Genomic DNA, 19637 nt, shown 5'->3' on the forward strand with positions numbered 1-19637 from the left:
TATGTCGGAAATGACATTTCAAAATATTTATATTGGGAATAAAATACATCTTTTAGGCATGCAGCCTGCTCCCAGGTTTCAAATCCAAGCCTTCAAATCACGCCTGGAGGCACGGCTGGGGCAGGGACCCTGACATCTGTGCATGCAGAGGGCAGGCCTCCTACAGCCGTCTGGCAGCAGATGCTCCTGTCATCTTAGGATGCGGGGTGCAGTCAAGCTCTTTCCTTTCTTTCCCTGTGCACAAATGTAGCTTGATAGATAAGGTTTATATTTTTATTGCAAAAAAATCAAGCCTACTGCTGAACTGAATTGCACACACAGCCTCCTTGAGCACCTCGGTGAGTGAGGGAGAGGGGAATTCAAGGAGGAAGCACTGGGTAGGCCCCATTCTCACTGTGAAGGTTCATTACATTTGCCTGGTGTGCTCTGCTTTTGTTCTGCTTGTGTTTCAAGCTGGAAACAGGGCTGTCTGGCTGAAACTCCAGGCTGGACTAACATGGGTTTAATGGCCTAAACTCAGCTCTTCCTAAAGCAGCGAGTAGCGTACTCTGGGTATTCATTCAGGATCAGGCTTTGTCTTTCACTCAAACATCTTAAACTTTTTGTGGGGAACATCCTGTACTAAGGGTTTTGTTAGAAGGCTTCCACCCAATTCCCAAACTCACCCTGTCTTTTCCGCAGCTTATAAGAGAGGCCAGGGTCACAATGTGGGGTATAGAATCCACAGGCTAAAAGCTGCCTCTGGTAATCCATGGAGAACAGAAACCTTATGCAAACTGGAATGAAAAAAACAAACCAAACCAGTATATGAACACTGATTAGTCTTTCCTCTCCATACAGTGCATTTACTTTGCAATTTACTGTCCTCGTTAAAGCAGCCCCTCCCACTGCAGTAACGTTAAGTACCACATGAAGTATAAGTAACTTGTTTTTCTACATTTTGAAGAGGGAAGGGTGGGTGTTGTCAGAATTTCAGTGTTTGTTTGCAGTGACACAAGATTTCCTCATTAATAGAGATGATTACCTGTTGTGAAAGATAACGTCTCAATTTCAAGCATGTCACAAACACACCTACTTCCCCAAAATAAAGGTTCTATAGTATATGTATGTGCAGGTGCTGGCAAACCACCTTATGACCGCACTGGACCAAATGAATCTCAGAAGCTAAGCTGTCCTGGGCTTTGGTACAAAGCCGCAGCTCCAAACCTAAATTAGGTTTTAGTCTAAGCCAGGTTCTAAACAGAATACCTCTGTTTTCTCCCCACACAGTGGAGGTCAGCCAAGCTTGCCTTTTTTTTTTTTTCCCCCCTGTTATCACAGTGAATATCATGAAAGGAACGTGCATGCTGATGTGTAGATCTAACATGAGTTCCACCTCTGCCTTGAATCTGAAGCTCAGCCCAGCCCTGAAAAATAGGGCATGAACACAATTAAAAAGTATTTGACCCTTTTCCTGTAATTTGAAATTTTTCAGTTGTGCAAAAGTATGTCTAATAATTGCTAATTTGAATTTTCTTATGGGAACTTACCGAGAATCTTACAAGCCATATATACTGGTTCTTCTCTTTCTGATTCACTTATCCCCCTTCTTCCTCTTCTATGCTTGTATCTGTAGAACTGAGTGGAAGTAAAAAATTTATTTCTATAATAAATACCTGTACCTGTCTGAAAATATGTCTAAGCCAACACTTAATCGGTCAGGAGAAACTGTCTTTGGGAAGTTGTGTAAAAATTTCCTTTAACTAGGTGACTTCTTTTTACCTTCACACTTTCCTTAGGGACTTTTTGGGTGGGAAGAAAATGACTAAAGCAGATAAAAAGGAGTTGGTGAGATGAAAAGGCAGCAACTGAAAGAAGGGTACAGAGTCTGGAGTGGCAGAGAGTGCTATGGGTGGAGAAAGGAGCATTTTTTAAAGGATCTTTCCACGCCATTTTCCCTTCAGGAAGGAAGGTTGAAGTTGGAACGCTTGGTGAAAAAATTACATGCTATGGCTCTATCTAGTGCTAGCTGTGGTCTTAGCATAAATGGGATAACAGCTCACATTAGGTGAGGTTAGGCAGGCATACAGTTCACATCACAGCACATACTAAACAGAATAAAATTAATTTCATAATTTAGAGCACAGTGGTCTTTAGAGAAACGTTTAGCTTGGGGCCAGGAAGTCCTACCTTTGAAACACCATAGTCTTCTCATCTTCAGTGCAGCAAGCAAAGCACAGGAGATTCTCAGCAGCATCAAAACAGACTGTGGGCTCAGCACAAGGCTACCTGTGGTAGCGTGTCAGGCTACCTCTAGAATTGCTTCCAAATTGAGCTTATTCTGTGACCAAATCCTTTCATCTCTACTGTAGCAGGGGTTTTACTGTAGAAATTGAGCAAACAGGAGAATAAACACAAGAAGCAAATAACTTTGCTGTTAAAAATGGCAATAATTTACCATATGACAATATAGCACAGCTTCAGTAGTCTGAACCCTTTGAAGTCATGTTGGGTTTATGACCACGGTTAATCCGTACTCCCACGGTGCAGGCGTGATTGGTGCAAAAAGTATTACCAAGGTATTCTGTGTTCATTTTTTCAGTGCAAACAAAAAAAGTCCACAATGCAATTTTAAAGAAGTTTGTGCTACATGTATTATGTGGCAATAAAAGTAGCCAAGGTAGCAGCAGGTTTTTGTGAGGTTAGTTTGAGACATTTGAGTTGGTGACTTCTGGGATTAGTGAAGTTCCACTAGTCTGAAGGATTTAGGCTTCTGTCTCTACTTTAACTGCACTTGCAGCAGTCTGACTGGAGATGGATCCTAAGTGCTTACACGTGTATGTAGTGTGTATCTGTCAGGGAGAACAAGTTAGGTGACGTTCACAGGAACAGACATGACTCAAAAGCTTTGTAGCAGCTTTCATTTTATAAGTGGTCTGCGGCATAACCCAACAAATAACATAGTGACTAACTGGTTATTCTGTTTTGGCAAACATCCTGAGATATTAGTATGGATGACAAAGGAATTAAAACCAAAAGTGACTTGGAACAAAAATCTGCTAACTCAGCACTGCTCCTGAGAGCAAATTTAAGCCAAACAGTCTTAAGAAACTGGTGCTGGGTCTAGATTTTTGACTCACTGAGCTTAAGCAGACCATTTCTAGAATAAACTGCTAACAGCATTTCCATAGTTTCTGAAATATCACAGGAAGAGGGAAAAAGCCTTTTTAAAATATAATTGCTATGCAATAAACATGCAAAATTTTACAAGCAGAAATCAGCTCTCTCTCAGAATGCACTTCTCATAAATGTCTTAATCTCTGTTCCTATTTTCAGAACCTCAGATACGTGATGACTACACCATATTTATCATTCTCTGACAAAGTGCTCTGAAGATTAGATAGGCCAAAAGAACATGTATTGCAACTCTACCTTCATAAACTCAAGTCTCTGTGCCTATAAAGCTAATACACTTGTAAGTAATTTTAAGTAGTTTGATAACCTGCCAGAAAATACAGCTATACAGAATTTGTGGTGTTATGCCTGACAGCCTGCAGGAATCAGTCAGTCATTCATCACAGGACGTGGTATTTATACTTTATTCAGGGACGTAAATATGAAAAGCAATTTGCGTTTCACACTGAAGTGATACACAGCAAGGAGCTCTCAGGCAAGTTAGGCAAGAATGAAATGTGAGATTCCCGAAAGATCTCCTAGGTTGGTACAGATGTGTGACTGCAATGCCAGGGGTTTACATGTAAAAGTAGGGGAGGGACATGGGATAGCGAGGCTTTTCTCAAAGTGACCTTGACTGCTTTCACAGAAAAAGATCCATTCTGAACAGGCTCTTTGAGCAAATATTCCAGGCTTTATTATGTTGTTGAAACAGACTGCCCACAGTTGTAATTAGCAATATTCTTTAAGAGGGAACAATGGTTTCATTGTCACCACATACTTGCTGGTAGGCAATATGGAGAATTACAATGGAAATATAACAGCTAACATCTGTTTTTGTCATAGGGACAAAAGAAACATAACCACGATATCAACATAGCATTCAGACTGGATGGCCATTAGGGTCTGCAGAAGAGCACCCTTTATCTGTGTCTTTATTCCTATTTGTAGTGAAGAAAGACCATTTGTTCTCTCCATTGTGTGACACATTTGATTCCTAGTCAGGACATCTAACCTAGTTTTAAACTCTTGTACAAGGCTCTAACTTAATGATTTTTCACCATGGGGTTCAATTACTTCCACAGAGCCTTGGCAAGAAAATGTGGCAAATGTTTCTGTCAGGAGGCTTCTATTTGCTCTTGGCATCTCCATTTCCACCAGAAAACAGGGTTCAGCAAAGTGAAAACAGCTGAAAATTCTTTATTACACACATGTATTTAGTACCCAGTGGAATGCAGATGTTGAAGCCATTTAGTACCTGGTAGGATCAAGACCTGAGGCAGCAAACAGAGAGATATCACAGAAATATCCAGGATATTAATTCAGATTCAGGGAAGCTGAAGGTCTCTTTAGAATTTAGTAGAATCTAGCTAAAGAAAAACATACGCATTCAATAGTAATGGGGCTGCACTGCAATCATCTGATTCTCTGGGATACTCTAAAACTTACTGGGAAAACCCACATTGTGAATGACCGTCCAGTATTGCTACAATTAAAAACTAGCTCCCAAGGTGGAGCTCCTTTTTGATTTGCAAGACAAGATTGTGATTTAAAAGGTCTAATCCTATTTCACTATGCAATGAGCGCTGGTATTGCTCAAGGACCAGTCACCTCTCTGTGCAAGTGGCTTTCCCTGTCAATAGTCTGCAACTGTCAACTGTCCTGGTTACGGAACGAGGTTACAAGATTTGGATAGGTGATGATCTGTACTGATTTTAAAACCATGTGCATTTGGAAGCCTACAGTAGTCAGGAAGATCAAATGGTAAAACTGAACTGCAAGTTAGAACTTCGGTAGGACTCTGTAGCCACCTCTGCTCCACAGTCTGTGCGGGACATTGGGTTCAGCATTTGAGCTTGGATAAAATACTCTATGTGCTCTACCATACCCAGCTGCTGAAATAAGTGTAATCCTATTTTTTTACCTAATGGGGATATTACCAGTCTTTACTATGATAGCCACTGAAGGCAAAAAACCCGTCCTTTTTATAATGGAAAACATTTTATGTCATGATACAAATTTGTATCTCCATATGAATAGCTTTAGTTGATATCTGTATGTGCAGGACTTCCACAGTTCCAAAGATCAGACAGGCAGGTAGATTAATACTGGAGTTTCTACCTGAGATGAAAATGCACAAATTTTAAGATTCCTGAATTTCCAAGTGCTAGGCAACCTGCAGCATAACTTGGGGAGGAAGATATTTAACTCATTTTATGGATAATAAACATTAGCCCTCTGACTACTTTAAATAGCTTGCCTTAGATAACATGTAGCATTTGTTCAAGTGTTTTATTTTATAAATGCTGTATCTATCATGTCTTTCAGGAGCATTTTTTTTTTTTTTACCTATATTGATACATATGAGAATATGGCTGATGAACATGAAATTTAACCACCTTTGCTCACACACCACCTGCAAATGGATGTGGTGTTTCCAAGTGCTAGTTACAACAGGGCCCTGAGTACAGCAGCAGGCACTAATGGCCCTGACCAAACTCACCTTGGGCCTCCATCCACACCCTCTGCCATGGGCCTGGAAGCCTCATTTAAGCTCAGGCCTGGCCTATAATTCTTCCCTGAGCTATGTTGCAAATGTACCTCTTGCTAGTCCTGTTCCTGAACTGTTTCAATTTAGTAGCTTGACCTTCGCCTTGTTACCTTGCTTTTGCCTGATAATAGATGGACTGGCCATGGGACCTGCTGCTGTCACCACCTGCTGGGGTTGCTGTGGGACTGTGCCCTGCTGGTGACATTGCTGCCTGGCCCGTGCCGTGGCTTGTCTTCTCTTAGTACACAGCTGGCTCTTGCTGCTCCCTTTGTTTTACAGAGTATTTTTTCCAAACCTGTTTCAGGCTTGATTATAGTTACTAGCTTGGTACAGGTACAGATTGGAGTTCTCATTCTGCATTCATGCTGTGAGAACTGGCTCCAAACTGTCATTTAATAAAATGATCCATCGCTGATCATTTTATTTTATCATTCCCCAAAATCTTGGGGAATATTTCAGGATAACTTCTCTTATTCATGCAAGCATTTGTGGTGCTTTCTTTCTGCACACATTCGTAGGGAGACAAGCAAACTACTCCTACATGTAAGAAAGGGAAGTTAGGATTACCTTGGAAACAACTGTCTTGATTTATATTATTGAATAATTTGTGCACAGTTGTTCAGCAGTAACTGGAACAAAGCTTTCTAAAAGATATGCCTTCCTTCAAATACATAAATTATTTTTCCTGCAAACAACTTTTCCCTTCCCTTCCCTCTCCTCCACAGCTGCTTTTGGTCTGCTAGTCCAGAGGTGTGTTCAAAATTTTTATCTGGAGCACAAGAAGAAGAAATAAGGGGAAATGGATTATTGCTCCACAGTGCTGAGGGCACTTTCGTTCCCAGTCAAAACTCCCATTAATACCTCTCTGTCTCAGAGGTTTCGGCTTCCTTGAAGCAGAGGAGATGGCCTTAGCTCACAGCTAATGAAACAGACTTCAGGTGAGGAAACTTGCCATCTATATAGCCAGCCACATTCTTTGTGCTGAAGACGGTGTGGTATTTGTGAAGGATTTTGGATATGAAAACCACTAATGATTGCTCTTCTTCTAGTGGAGATATAAAGGCACCCTTTGAATCACAATTTTCAGTCAGATTTGACAGAAATGCTATAAAATAGCCCTTTGATCTGCCCTCAGAGCCTTTCTCCAGTCCATCCAAGCAATCAGCAGCAGATTTTTATCTCCGAAGAGCCCTTACTGCCTAAGCTCACTCAGGACACATGCCAGATGTTGCCCTCGCTCTCAAGTAAACTGTTCTCGTTACTTTTAGCAGTTTTGTTGTTTCAGAGGTCAAAAACATAACGGCAGAACACTGCAATACAAACACCTTGAGCTTGAACAAGAACTATTTTTCAGCACCGCAGGTACCAGTTATTTTCTACCTTTGAAGCACTTAGGGCCATTCTGCACTAGAGAACGTGCCACTTTTTTCAGTCAGAGACGACAATTCTTTCACCAAGCCTTTACCTCGGGGGCGCGCTGAGCCAGTGACTCACGTTGTGAGGGCCGCTCTTCCGGGGCTCCTTTCAAGTATCCCGCAGAAAGAAAAGTCATTTTGCATCGTACCGTAAACTCATTTTAAACCATAGAGTTTTGGAGCCGCCTCTAGTAACCGCTATTCCCCTCCACAACCATTTTTTTTCTTTTAAAACCGAGGTGTAACGCGGCAGCCGCCCGCTGCGCCGCCGCTGGGGCCGGTCCCCTCAGAGCGCTGCGCCACCAGGTGGCGCCGCCGCCCGCCCTTCCAGCCACCGGCACGCCAAGATGGCGGTGGGCGGCGTGGCGCTCGGGCTGGCCCTAGGGCTGGCGGCGCTGGTGGCGGTGCTGCTGTGGCGGCGGCGGGCGGTGGCGGTGGCGGGGTGGGTGTGCGTGGCGGTGCTGGGCGACCTGGGCCGCAGCCCGCGGATGCAGTACCACGCGCTGTCGCTGGCCCGGCACGGACGCGACGTTTCGCTGCTGGGCTACCTCCGTGAGTGCGGGCGGGCCGCGGCCTGCCCCCCCTCCCCCCCATCCCCTCAGGGGCCGGCGGCCGCGGGCCCGGGCTGAGCCCGGCTGAGGCGGCCGCGGCGGGCGGTGCGCGGGGCCGCGGCTCTGACCGGCCTCTCCCCCGGCAGAGAGCGTGCCGCACGGCGACGTGCTGCGCAGCGACAGGATCCGGCTGGTGCCCGTGCGGGAGCTGCGGGGGCTGCGAGGTGGGTGCCCCCGGCCCGGGGTGCGGGCAGGCGGCGGGGCCGGGAGCTGCAGGGGCGGGTCGAACCGCGCGGGGGGCCGGGGGAGCCCGTCCGTGCTGAGCCCCGGCGGGCCTGGGGCGCGTCGCGGCAGTCACACGCACAGGGAAACATCGCTCGTTCTCTTTTTCGTATTATTTTTTTTTCCTCTTTTTCTTTTTTCTGTTTCGCTTCTTTGCTTTCTTTTTTTTCTTTTTTCTCCTTTTCTCGTTTTTTTTTATTTTCCCTTTTTCTCTTTGTTTATTTTCCCTTTTTATTTTCCCTTTTTCTCTTTGTTGTTTTACCTCATGTGTTTCTTTATCCATACATACCTTAACTGCCTATACAGAACACAGAACAGTCATTTATAGGATCTGTGAGTTTTTTGTCCGAACCCATTTCCACTGTCACATACCCTTATTTTAAACCTCTCTCTGATGTGCTCATTCCTGCCTGGAGAGCTGTAATGTTCTTACCACCTTTTTCTGTCCTTTTGCAGTTGGTCCGAAGCTTTTCCAGTATGGCATAAAGGTCATTGTGCAGGCAGCGCAGCTACTGTACACGATGCTAACGATAGATCGGCCGGCCTATATTCTTCTTCAGGTATGTTTTGTGTTGGCACTAATTCTAATATAAATAAATAGTACTGTGTTACAGGACATTTTTAGTGGTCTTAGACATTGTTCTATTCGAGAGCTGAAACTGGCCCAATCAATGGTCTAAACCTGTATCAAACTACATTTTTGGCTCTAAACTTTGATACTTAGTTAACAACTCCAACAACTGTTCTTCCTGTTAATTGTTGAGCTTCCAAACTTCATTGGCATGGATAGTAGAAAGAATAAATCTTAATAGAAATGTTTGTATGTGTTTTGGAGGGGAATTTTGATCCTGATCCAATGATAAAATTTGAAGTGCCTACCAATCTTCATGGGAGAAACTGGCAGTTCTATATTTGGTGAATACAAAGTTGTCTCTGTTCATTAATACCCTTTAAAGTGATGTGATTTTGATGATTTAATTTTATTTTTCTGGTAGTTGCTTAGTGTTTGTCACTTGACCACAGTCTTATGCTATTTTTACATGCTATTATTAAATTTTACATTTTACATATTTTATTAAACAGAATCCTCCAGGCTTACCTGCTATAGCTGTTGCCTGGGTAGCATGCCTTTTCTGGAGAAGCAAACTGATAATTGATTGGCACAACTATGGATATACTATAATGAGCCTGAGTCATGGAAGGAATCACCCATTAGTACAAATTGCAAAATGGTTTGTACAGTAATTTCTTCTCCTCTATAAATTATATGCCTTTGCAGAATTCAGAAGAATGGAAACCAATGGGGGGAATATAATTAGTGAAGGGCTGTTTCTGTGAAGGGTTTCTGGATTTTGCTATGTTAAATTGCTTTCTATTTCAGAAAGCATGGTCTAAAACACCTTTGTTAAACATGTAGGAAGGCAATTTGATGAATCGGGTTGCTTTTGAAGGCAGGTTGCTTTTACGTGCATGTGCAAGCTTTGATCTTGTTATTAGAATTTCTTTATATACTGAGTGTGTGTTATTCTCTAATGATGCCTTATACTCCATCTCATCTTTAAAGCTCTGTTTCTTGCTGAATCAAAGTGGTTGCATGCAGATAAAGGCTTTAAAGGCTTTTGAGTGCGGTGTTCTTAGGGCTTAGAGGATAAGGGAGTCATACTGTATCCCTTCTCAAACTGATGCTGCTTCGGTATAAGGAGCGAGTCAATAATTGGTAATTAAATTTTAGTTACTGGGGGCAGTTGGGTTTCTTTTGGTTTTGTTTGGCTTTTAATTAGCATGGGCACTCATGGGTGGTTATTATTTGGCTAATGCGATTGCCTTCCTGTGGTTTCTAACTAAGATTTAATTTTTGTCAGGTATGAAAAGCTCTTTGGGCGTTTGTCTGACTATAACTTGTGTGTCACTAATGCAATGAAAGAAGATCTGTGGGTGAATTGCAATATAAAGTAAGTCTCATACCTCTAACTAGTGTGTGCTTATGTGAAGTCAAAGGAATGTATCCCTAATGATTTTGGATTCAGGGGAATCTTAAGAAAAAACAGGTTTCCTGAGCCCATCCATCACCCCTGAAGCATGTTAGCTCAGTTTTGTAATGAGCTAGTGGAGTGTGGACATTCAGGAGCCTTCATTACAATTTGACTAGAAGGTGGCAGTCCAGATGTTAAAGAGGTTTGCTACCAAGCTGCCTACGGAATCAGAATGAGGCAGACATCACTGCGGTTTTTAATAGTTAGTCTGTCTTGCACATTTTTCTTTTGCAGTCAGAGGTCTTTAGGATCAAAGTTGCTCAAGAACAGTTATGAAGTAAGATTAAAAATCAGGACAATGATGTCTGCATTACACCCCTTGAATATGCACACAATATGCACACAATCCTTTGTTACAGGATTAATGTGTCCACCTTGGTGTGTTCCAGCTAACTTCAGGAATACAGAAACTTGTAAGAGTCAAAAAATTAATTACTTTGCTGTATTGATTTACCTAACATTGCTGTAGCCTGCCACTGTAGCATGTATGTTTTGTGACATCTGTTTTTTTATTTAACATGTGAATTTATTTCATTACAGGGCAGTAACGCTCTATGACAAGCCAGCTTCTTACTTTAAGGAAACACCATTAGAAATTCAGCATCATTTGTACATGAAACTTGCCAAAGACTATGAGCCTTTTAAACCACGGTGTGTGTAAGTAAGGCATGCTGTTACAGTCCTTAACCAAATGACGTAAAGTTATTGCACTTAGATACCAAAAATACTTTTGTGTGAGGTCACAAGTTACTGAACATGTCAGCAGGCAGAGTGCTCTCTGTGTGCTCTTAGCCAGCAGCTGATGCCGTGCAAGTTAGTGTAATTGTCACTAGGAGAGGCCAGAATAAGTGAAATCATTGAACTGTGATACCACAGTGCTTGGTGTGTGAAATAATAGTGTTTTATTTTTAAAGAAGTTGGCATGAGTACTGAGGCAATCTGTAATCGAATATCTCTAGGGTGGAACTCAGCAGTTGTCTAGTTCCCATTAAACTAGATGACACTGTGTGCTTTGTTCATAGCATCCCTCCCTTTCACTTTAGAGAGCCCCCACGCTCTTGGTCTAAGTGTTGAACTCTCTGGCTATGTGCCGGATGTCTCCTAGAGACATTTAACATGGAGTTACTTTACCAAACTAATGTTTGAAAAAGAAGTGAAAGCTGTAGCGTATAGTGCTTTCTTTTTGGAAATGTCCATCACAGAATGTATAGGTTCTGAGTTTAATTGAGTAACTGTAATGTTGGCCTCAGTGCTCTATGATTTGTTACATCCATGGTTTTACTTAACTTGTGATTGTTTGAGACAGAGCTGGAGAGAGAGGCTGACTGTTTCCTCAGCTTGTTAAGGAAAACACTTCGTTAGAAGATGGAATCGTGCCTATAGCCGTAGTGTCACTAGGCTCTTGGCAGCAATAGAAAAGATGAAAAAACGGTCCCCTTTGTGATCAGGTACCTCTCTGCAGCTCAGTACTGTGATGACTGTGTTTCTAGAGAAGCTGAGCAGCAAATCCGAAACAGACTGTTTGGAAATTCATGCAAGTTAAGCATAGTCTTTCCTTCTGCGTTTGTTGGCGGTGTTTGTGTAGTCCATACTCAGAAAATTCTGTTTCTGTAGTACAGAGTCTGTCAGTTTGAGTGCTGAGAGATCTGCCTTTACAGAAATGGATGAAGGAAATGGACATGTGATGAAAACCAGAGGACGGCCAGCTCTTCTAATCAGCAGCACAAGCTGGACAGGTTTGGAAACAAATAGTTTTATTCCACTGTTTAACAAAAGGTAAAACTAGGGCTGCTTCACTTCCTCACGCTTGACACGCTATAGAGGCACATTGACATCATCAGTGGCAAAGTTAGGTTTTTCCTTCATTTGGCTGGAAGAATTTGAAGACATGTTGTATATGATACACCTTGGTGGCTAAAAATCAGTGATTTGTTTAAAGTTGTATTTTAATTCTAGAGCTACAGTCTAGAGGCTCGGCTTCAAGAATGGTTAAAAGACATTTCCTACTTCTTTTTTTAACTTTCATTCTAGGCATACTATCTTGCATGGTGGTGTAGAACAGATAAAGAAACTAAAATATGTACTCTTATTTCTGATGGTGGTATTACATAATTGTCTTGCTTTTTGCCTTTTTTTTTTTTTTTACTCTGCATGAAAAAGGGGAGCAGAGTGGAAACATATCCATCGCTAGTAACCATGGGCAGAATTGTTTATACCTTTGAATTAACAGGGCAATTTCTACTCCTAATTTTCTAGCTTTAGCAAGTAGAAAATTCCAACTTGGTAGCTTTGAGGATGTGCCGTATTTGTGGCTTGTCTGCCGTGTTGCCAGTAAGGGGAGCAAATACAGACTTTTATTTATGAAAATAGTTACAACAGATTTTTAATAGGAAAAGCATGGTCCATTCTTACGTAAAGGTGTGGAAAATCTTGATGGTTGTTATTTAAAGACAATAATTGTAAATGAGAGAAATATGACTATTACTAATAAAGGCTTCTCTTTCAGAGGATGAAGACTTTTCAGTCCTTTTAAAAGCCTTAGAAGGTAGGTATGAAGGAATTAATCTTACCTATTCAAAGAGGAGTGCTTGTATTCCGGACGGTTGTGAAGGGTTTTGCTAAAGAACAATGCTTCCATACTCAAGTGACAATGCAGATGTATTTTAATTAGCAGTGGTTAAGAGTAGTAGTTGAAATACAGAAATGCAACATCTGGATTTAATTAGAGTAGTTGTCAGGGAGAATTCTCGTAGAATCGTTTAGGCTGGAAAAACCTTTAAGATGACCAAGTCCAACCATTAACCTAGCACTGCCAAGCCCACCACTAAACCGTGTCCCTGAGCACCACATCTACACGTCTTTTAAAAACCTCCAGGGATGGTGACTCCACCACCTCCCTGGGCAGCCTGTTCAGTGCTTGACCACCCTTTCTGTGAACAAATGTTTCCTAATACCCAATCTAAACCTTCCCTGGTGCAACTTGAGGCCATTTCCTCTCATCCTGTTGCTTGTTATCTGGGAGAGGAGACCAACATGCACTTGCCTACAGCCTCCTTTCAGGCAGCTGTAAAGAGCAATCAGGTCCCCCCTGAGCGTCCTTTTCTCCAGGCTGAACCCCCCCAGTTCCCTCAGCTGCTCCTCATCAGACTGGCACTCCAGCCCCTTCCCTGGCTCCGTTGCCCATCTCTGGACACGCTCTGGCATCTTAATGTCCCTCTTGTAGCAAGAGGCCCAAAACTTCACACAGGGTTTGAGGTGCGGCCTCACCAGGGCCCAGTACAGGCTGCAGTCTGCCATTCTGCTTCTTACTAGCTTGTAAATAGCAGTTTTGTTTCCTAAGATTTTTTGTGTACTTTCAATAGGAATCTGTCAAAAGGAGAGAAGGGAATACACATTGGTTTATTCTGTAGACTTTGCAGCTGCATTTTCTAATTGATAATACATTGAAACAGCTGATACCTTGTAGTGGAACAATGCTTTATGAATAGTGCATTTTAAACAATCTATAGTTGATTTCACTTGAAGCTCTTCAGTTTTAATATGGCTAAATTTACTGCTGTTTTACTAGGTATATGCTTGTAAAGAAATTACTTGAAGTAGAAAGTTAAACAATTAATATGCTCTGACCATTTTTAAACCAAGCATCCATGGGTTTTTGACTATAAACAGTTTCTTTTATCTTTTCCAGATTATGAGCAGTATATCAACGAGGGAGTCAAGCTTCCGTCTTTAGTATGTGTGATAACAGGTAGTAGTTTATTTGTGTTACAATTCTTTCAGTGCTAATACAGAAGAAATAATCTTTCTTCTTATGTTCTATGCTGACTCTTCTGTTGATGTTGGAGAGAGGAGGGACTGTTGTCTTTTATGTCTGATTCAAAGAGTAGTGATTTATAGTTGGACTGTTACAGCCACATAATCATGGAACATCTTTAAAGAAGAGAAGCTGTCTGCCTCCCTATCTAGTACAGCTGCGCATTATTCCATGTTCAAATAAAATTAAGTCAACATAGGGATACTGCTGCAAAAGAACTGTAAAATCTGATGTTTGAAGTGTTAGGCAGAAAGATTTCTATTTAATGCTCGAAAAGAGAAACATCAAATGAGATTTTGCCAAAAAGCTGTATAGACAGAATGAACGCTGTTTGATTAACCTTCTCATTCACAGCCAAGTAAAACTTAGTGTGATTTCGAAGGGCCAGTTATGCTGATGAAATTTGTTATTACTTACTTGGTTATCTTAAGGCTGTAGGCAAAATGCAGGTCAAGGCTAGGGGATATCCATGGGCTGAGGCCAAGTGTGTGAGGGTCCACAAGGCTCAGTGCCGGGTCCTGCACTGGAGACACAACAACCCTACATAACTCTGCAGCTTGGGGTAACGTTGTGGGAAAGGGCCTGGGGGTGCTGGTCAGCAGCCGGCTGAATATCAGCCAGCAGAGTGTTCAGGTGGCCAAGGCAGCCAGCAGCATCCTGGCTTGTATCCAAAACAGTGTGGCCAGCAGGACCAGCGCAGTGATTGTCCCCCTGTGCTCCGCCCTGTTGAGGCCGCAGCCTGAATCCTGTGCACAGTTTTGGGCCCCTCACTACAAGAGGGACATCGAGGTGCTGGAGCGTGTCCAGAGATGGGCAACAGAGCTGGGGAAGGGGCTGGAGCACAAGTCTGATGGGGAGTGGCTGAGGGAACTGGGGGTGTTTAGCCTGGAGATAAGGAGACTTAGGCAGGACCTGATTGCACTGGAACAGGCTGCCCAGGGAGGTGGTGGAGTTAAAAACCTGGAGGTTTTTAAAAGACGTGTAGATGTGGCGCTCAGGGACACAGTTTAGCGGTGGGCTTGGCAGTGCTGGGTTAATGGTTGGACTTGGTGATCTTAAAGGTCTTTTCCAACCTAAATGATTCTGTGATTATATATTGATGGCAGACTCTTCTAAATAGTGAGTACGGGAGAAGTCTTAAGTTCACATTGTTTTCAAGGGGACTTAGTCTTTTACATGTCTTTCTGGGGATTGTGTGTGGTATCCTTTTTGATGTACTCAATAAAACGGGAGGTTGTCTGCTATACAGTAGGATGCACAGACCACACTATTTTCAGTCGTCTTGATAAAAAAACAATGGGGTTTTTTCTGTTTTAAACAGGTAAAGGACCTCTAAAAGACTACTACAATGGACTGATAAATAAACTGCACTTTAAACATATCCAGATCTGTATGCCATGGCTTGAAGCTGAGGACTACCCTCTCTTGCTTGGTAAATAGTGGATTTTGAAATACGCTTGAGAATGTGTGAAAAACAACTTAGCACAGTTGCAGAGAGCTGATAGAGATTTTGCACAGATGCTGGTAGAACACAGTAAGCGAATGAAGTTGGTGGCACGAGTCAAAACCAGAAATTTACCGTCACTAACCAGCAAAATTGCTGAATCTGTCTCAACTACAGTTTTCCAGTGTTACCCTAAGAAGTGGATGGAGTGCCAGTGTGGCCATTTTAGCCTGTTCTTTGTAGTCTTTGTTTCTTCTAACTGTGCTGAAATACAGCATGCCTGTGCACGTTCCAGTTCACTTTCAGGGTCACTTCAGTAAATGAAATCATAAAGTGTTTGTCTGAGCAACCAAAAGTAGCTGAAATTCTAAATTAACATGTCCTTGGAATAGTATTCCCTTAGCGCTTTCATTATATTAGCATGAAGTGTGAGTAAGCTTAATAAAGTAGTAAAATACATATTCAGCTTGATCTGCATTCTTCAGGGTTAGAGCCTGCCAATTTATATGGCTGTAAAAGACTGTGTTTATTGGGTTCTTCTTAAGTAATGAATATAATGTCTACAAAATCACACTGTAATTTCTCTATTTTGAAATCACATCAACTGGAAGAGGTCGCTAGTGAGCCGTGCAGCTTATCCTGTCTAATACTCATGGGGTTTTCCTCTGTGCTTACCCATTTTTAGCAGATTTAGAGGCAGAAAAGCTGTTACAAGATGGGTGAAATGTTAAAATTCCCTTTAATTTAATATGCACTTGCCTGGTTTGTTTCTAAAGTCTGACTGATTTTAGTCACAAAGTACATTGTGTGCTTTTTTTTCCCCCTGAGTGTTGGAAATTGAGTCAGTCTGGGTGGTGTTGAAGGTAGCTCATGTTTAGCTTGCATCACCCGAAGTAGTACATAAACAGAAAGGTTTGGAGTAAGACTAGAAGAGCTGCTTTCAGAGAATTCAGACTCCTGTCTGGTTTGTTTGCTTTTCAGGCTCAGCAGACCTGGGGGTGTGTCTCCATAAATCATCTAGTGGTTTGGATTTACCCATGAAGGTGGTAGATATGTTTGGCTGTTGTTTACCTGTGTGTGCAATACATTTTGAATGGTAAGAGCTTGCTCATTCTGATACAGTTTAAGTGGATCCTATAAAACAGTATTCTTACGAAGCAAGAGTTCAGCAGCTACTGCATGTATCAAATGAGATTCCAGTATTATGCTGTAATTTTTTTCATTCGATAAGCTAAGTTAGAAATCAAGGTGGTTTTATTTTCAGTTCAAAAAATTAACAGTAGCTTCTATGAAGTTGGGAGCGTTTAATGCAACCACTTGCCTTAAGAAATAACTACCCTTTAATCCTTTGGTTCCGTATACTTAATGTAAAAAAAAAAAAACTTCCTTTGCATAATATGTCTGTTCTGTGAAGGGGTGAGTTTATGCCTAGTCAGAATTTATGGTCCTTTGGGGAAACGGCAGCTTTTATAAAGAAAGAGAAATTCTCTGGGAAGATCTTATGAACTGGAACAGGTTTTCGTTGTGGGTTGATTTTAGATTATTGCCCTGATTTTTAATGTATGTCCAGATGTGTGACAAAAAGACAGAGTGAGGGCCCTTTTGTACTGTAATCACAGATTTAAATAGTCTGACATAGAAGGGAGAAACAGTCTTTAAATCTGGAAGTTTAAAACTGCCACCTTCATTCCATTTTGTTGGGTAGGAAGCTTGTATCTAAACGTGCAGGATCATAATGTCACATCTGAAGAGACTGTGCTAGGGTATCTGTGACTGCGACTTTTAAAAAATCTGTATGTTCCACTTGCTGCTTTTTGCCTCATGTTTTCTTCTATGACTTTTGTTCACAGTTTACATGAACTTGTGAAACACAATGAAAATGGTCTGATATTCAGGGACTCGAGTGAACTTGCAGAACAGCTAAAGGTAAAGACTTGGCTGATTTTTCTTTCCAACTAGCTATAACTGCAAAGGTGCTACCATGTGAGCCGCCTTCCATATCTGACTATCTGTGCATTTTGCATTCTCAGAAGAAACTGCTTTGCCTGGTGAATGAATCTGAAGCTGGCAAGAACGTGTTAAATATTGTCATTGGTCACCATTTATAGGGCCAGACCTAAGAGCGCTCTTTTACTGCAGCATTGTGGTTGAGGGTTAGCTCATCTAGAATGAGCCTCAGATGTAATGTGATGGTATTTTTCTGTGGTTTTCCGTTTTTGACTTACAGATGCTTTTCTTGGAATTTCCTACACTGGAAGGCAAACTTCACAACTTCAGAAAAAACCTCCGTGCATCCAAGCAGCTGCGCTGGGATGAGAGCTGGGACCAGACTGTTCTTCCTTTGCTTGGGCAGAATGAATGACTGTTTGTGGGGGGGGAGGGTGTCAAAAAAGCTAATACATTCCTGGAGCTGTATAGGTTTGATAAATTGTTAATAAACACTTTGTATTGTCTATAGTTCAGTTTTTAATTAATTCATCTTGGAACAAGGGTTTGGACAAACTTCTTTAAAATTTGAGCTTCTCATGTGAGTAAGTATAGTGCTGAAGGTGCAGCTGAGGTGATTTCTTACGTGCTGTCTAAATGTTGAGGGAAAACATGGTTCCCGTGCTGAAGAGCTTGAGCCTTGCCATCTGGACTGCTGTTCCTTACCACTTGGGATGAATCTTCAGAAAGTGGGAGGGAGGTTTAGTTACTCTAGGAGCTCCTATGTGCAAAATCTGTTACCTGTGCTGCTTAAAGGTCACTTTTTGGTGAAGATGTTTGAATACATAGATAAACCATTACCAGTTTTACCTAGTGTACAGTAAGTGCTGTAGCAGATGATTTGGGTGTGTTTTCTTGTGAGTGCAGATGCCTTTTATTTTAATTGTCTTATTGGAACTTCAGGGTAGTGGGGGGAGGGGGTATTTTTTCAACCAGTAGAATATTCTTGGCTAGTCTTCCCTAGACAAGTGCTGAATATCCTCTTGTATGATTTCAATGAGACAGAACCATTTTATTTCAAAGTTCGTTTTCCTCTTTACAGTGTGTGCAAGAATGTGAAAGCACAGCCAATGGTATGTGACGGCTTTACTGAACGCTCAGGGTGAAACAGACATTTCAGTGAGTGTTGTCCTTGTACACTGAAGTGAATGTGCCCATTTGCCCTGAGAAAGAACATCAAGTGCATTCTTTGTTGAACAGATGAATAGAAAAAAAAAAAAATGAAAGCAAAACATATTATTAAAGTATGTGTAACTTAATAAAAGGGCACTTCATTTTGAGTGCTCCCTCAGGTAGACCATTCATCTTTTTATTGTTGATAGCAGTGTTCATATGCAGACCTAATTGCTTACAAGAGGTTTTTCATCACCTTTTTGATTGTAAAATAGGTGTCAGTCATCTAAGGAATAAATCTGCTTGGCTTTATTATGTGGTTACTGCTTTTCAGAGTTCTTCCTTCAGTGGTGGCAGATGATCACAGTGGGTTCTGCACCAGCAGTTTTAAACGTGCTTACTGAGTAATCATTTCATATCTACTTTTGTCAAGCTAGGCAGCCACTTCCTCACCTTGCCTTGCCTCTTCTGCACCATGGTTACAGTAGCCACTGTCTCGTGAAAAAAGATTGTAGACAGTGATTTGGTCCCACTGGTGAGAAGGTGAAAATAAGAGAGTCCAAGTTGCTTACTGAAGGATTTTGGCAATTTAATTAGTTTATTGATTGAAGAATGCTCCATAAAGAATTTATAGCAGATTTCTGGGGTTTTTTTCTATTTTTTCTTTCTGCTGCTTTCAAGCAAAATCCTGTTGGGTGGTTTGGCCATTCCCCTTTAGCTATTGATGTGCATATGGAGGTAAATTAGGCACTTCTCTAATTAAACAGTAATACCGAAAGCTTTAGAGGTTTCATCTTCCTATAATAAAACTGTAGATCCAAAACGAGCCGTATGTACAGAACTTCTGAGTGACTTGAAGAATTTTGTGTAAGGGGAGATAAAGGGGCACCTGTCTGGGTCACTAGCATGCGTTTAGTCTGTAAGTCGTACCTTTGAATTCTTCCTTTTGGAGGGGGAGGTAGCTAAAATTTGGGATGAGGTTACTTCTGCATATCCAACTTCATACTAGCAGTCATGGAATAAGATGATTCTTCAAGTTACCTATTGTCCATTTTCCCTCCATGATTACAGAAGGAGGAGGCTAAAGTATTTGTCCATTTCCTTTGAAGCAGCTTTTAAAACAAAGTACAGAAAAGTCCAAAGAGGAGAAAGGGGAGCAGATGTGATTTTCTGCTTGAGGACCAATACTGTCCCAACAGTGATTAATGAATTATGGAAACCTTCAAAGAAGGTGAGCTCAATTCTTCCTTCTTGCAGTATATGTGGAGCATTGCTACAGAGTAGGGTTCTTTTTA

At 41.7% G+C, this 19637-nt stretch overlaps 1 protein-coding gene across 2 annotated transcripts; it reads left to right on the forward strand.

Moving 5' to 3' along the window:
- Positions 1–7453: 7453 nt before the first annotated feature.
- On the forward strand, positions 7454–17700 carry ALG1 (ALG1 chitobiosyldiphosphodolichol beta-mannosyltransferase). Of its 2 annotated transcripts, none has more exons than XM_056338778.1 (13): positions 7454–7671; positions 7817–7894; positions 8409–8512; positions 9036–9184; positions 9815–9904; positions 10526–10642; positions 11600–11721; positions 12492–12530; positions 13674–13733; positions 15121–15231; positions 16225–16339; positions 17094–17169; positions 17471–17700. In XM_056338778.1, exons 1-13 carry the CDS (start codon positions 7467–7469, stop codon positions 17603–17605), a joined length of 1401 nt encoding a protein of 466 aa, XP_056194753.1. In that variant the 5' UTR covers positions 7454–7466; the 3' UTR covers positions 17606–17700. The 2 variants fall into 2 exon arrangements, with proteins under 2 accessions (XP_056194753.1, XP_056194754.1); XM_056338779.1 differs by having other exon boundaries at positions 10526–10636.
- The last annotated feature ends 1937 nt before the right edge of the window (positions 17701–19637 follow it).

The sequence above is a fragment of the Falco biarmicus genome, chromosome 4 (genome assembly GCF_023638135.1).
Source record: "Falco biarmicus isolate bFalBia1 chromosome 4, bFalBia1.pri, whole genome shotgun sequence".
In the NCBI taxonomy this organism is placed as follows: domain Eukaryota; kingdom Metazoa; phylum Chordata; class Aves; order Falconiformes; family Falconidae; genus Falco; species Falco biarmicus.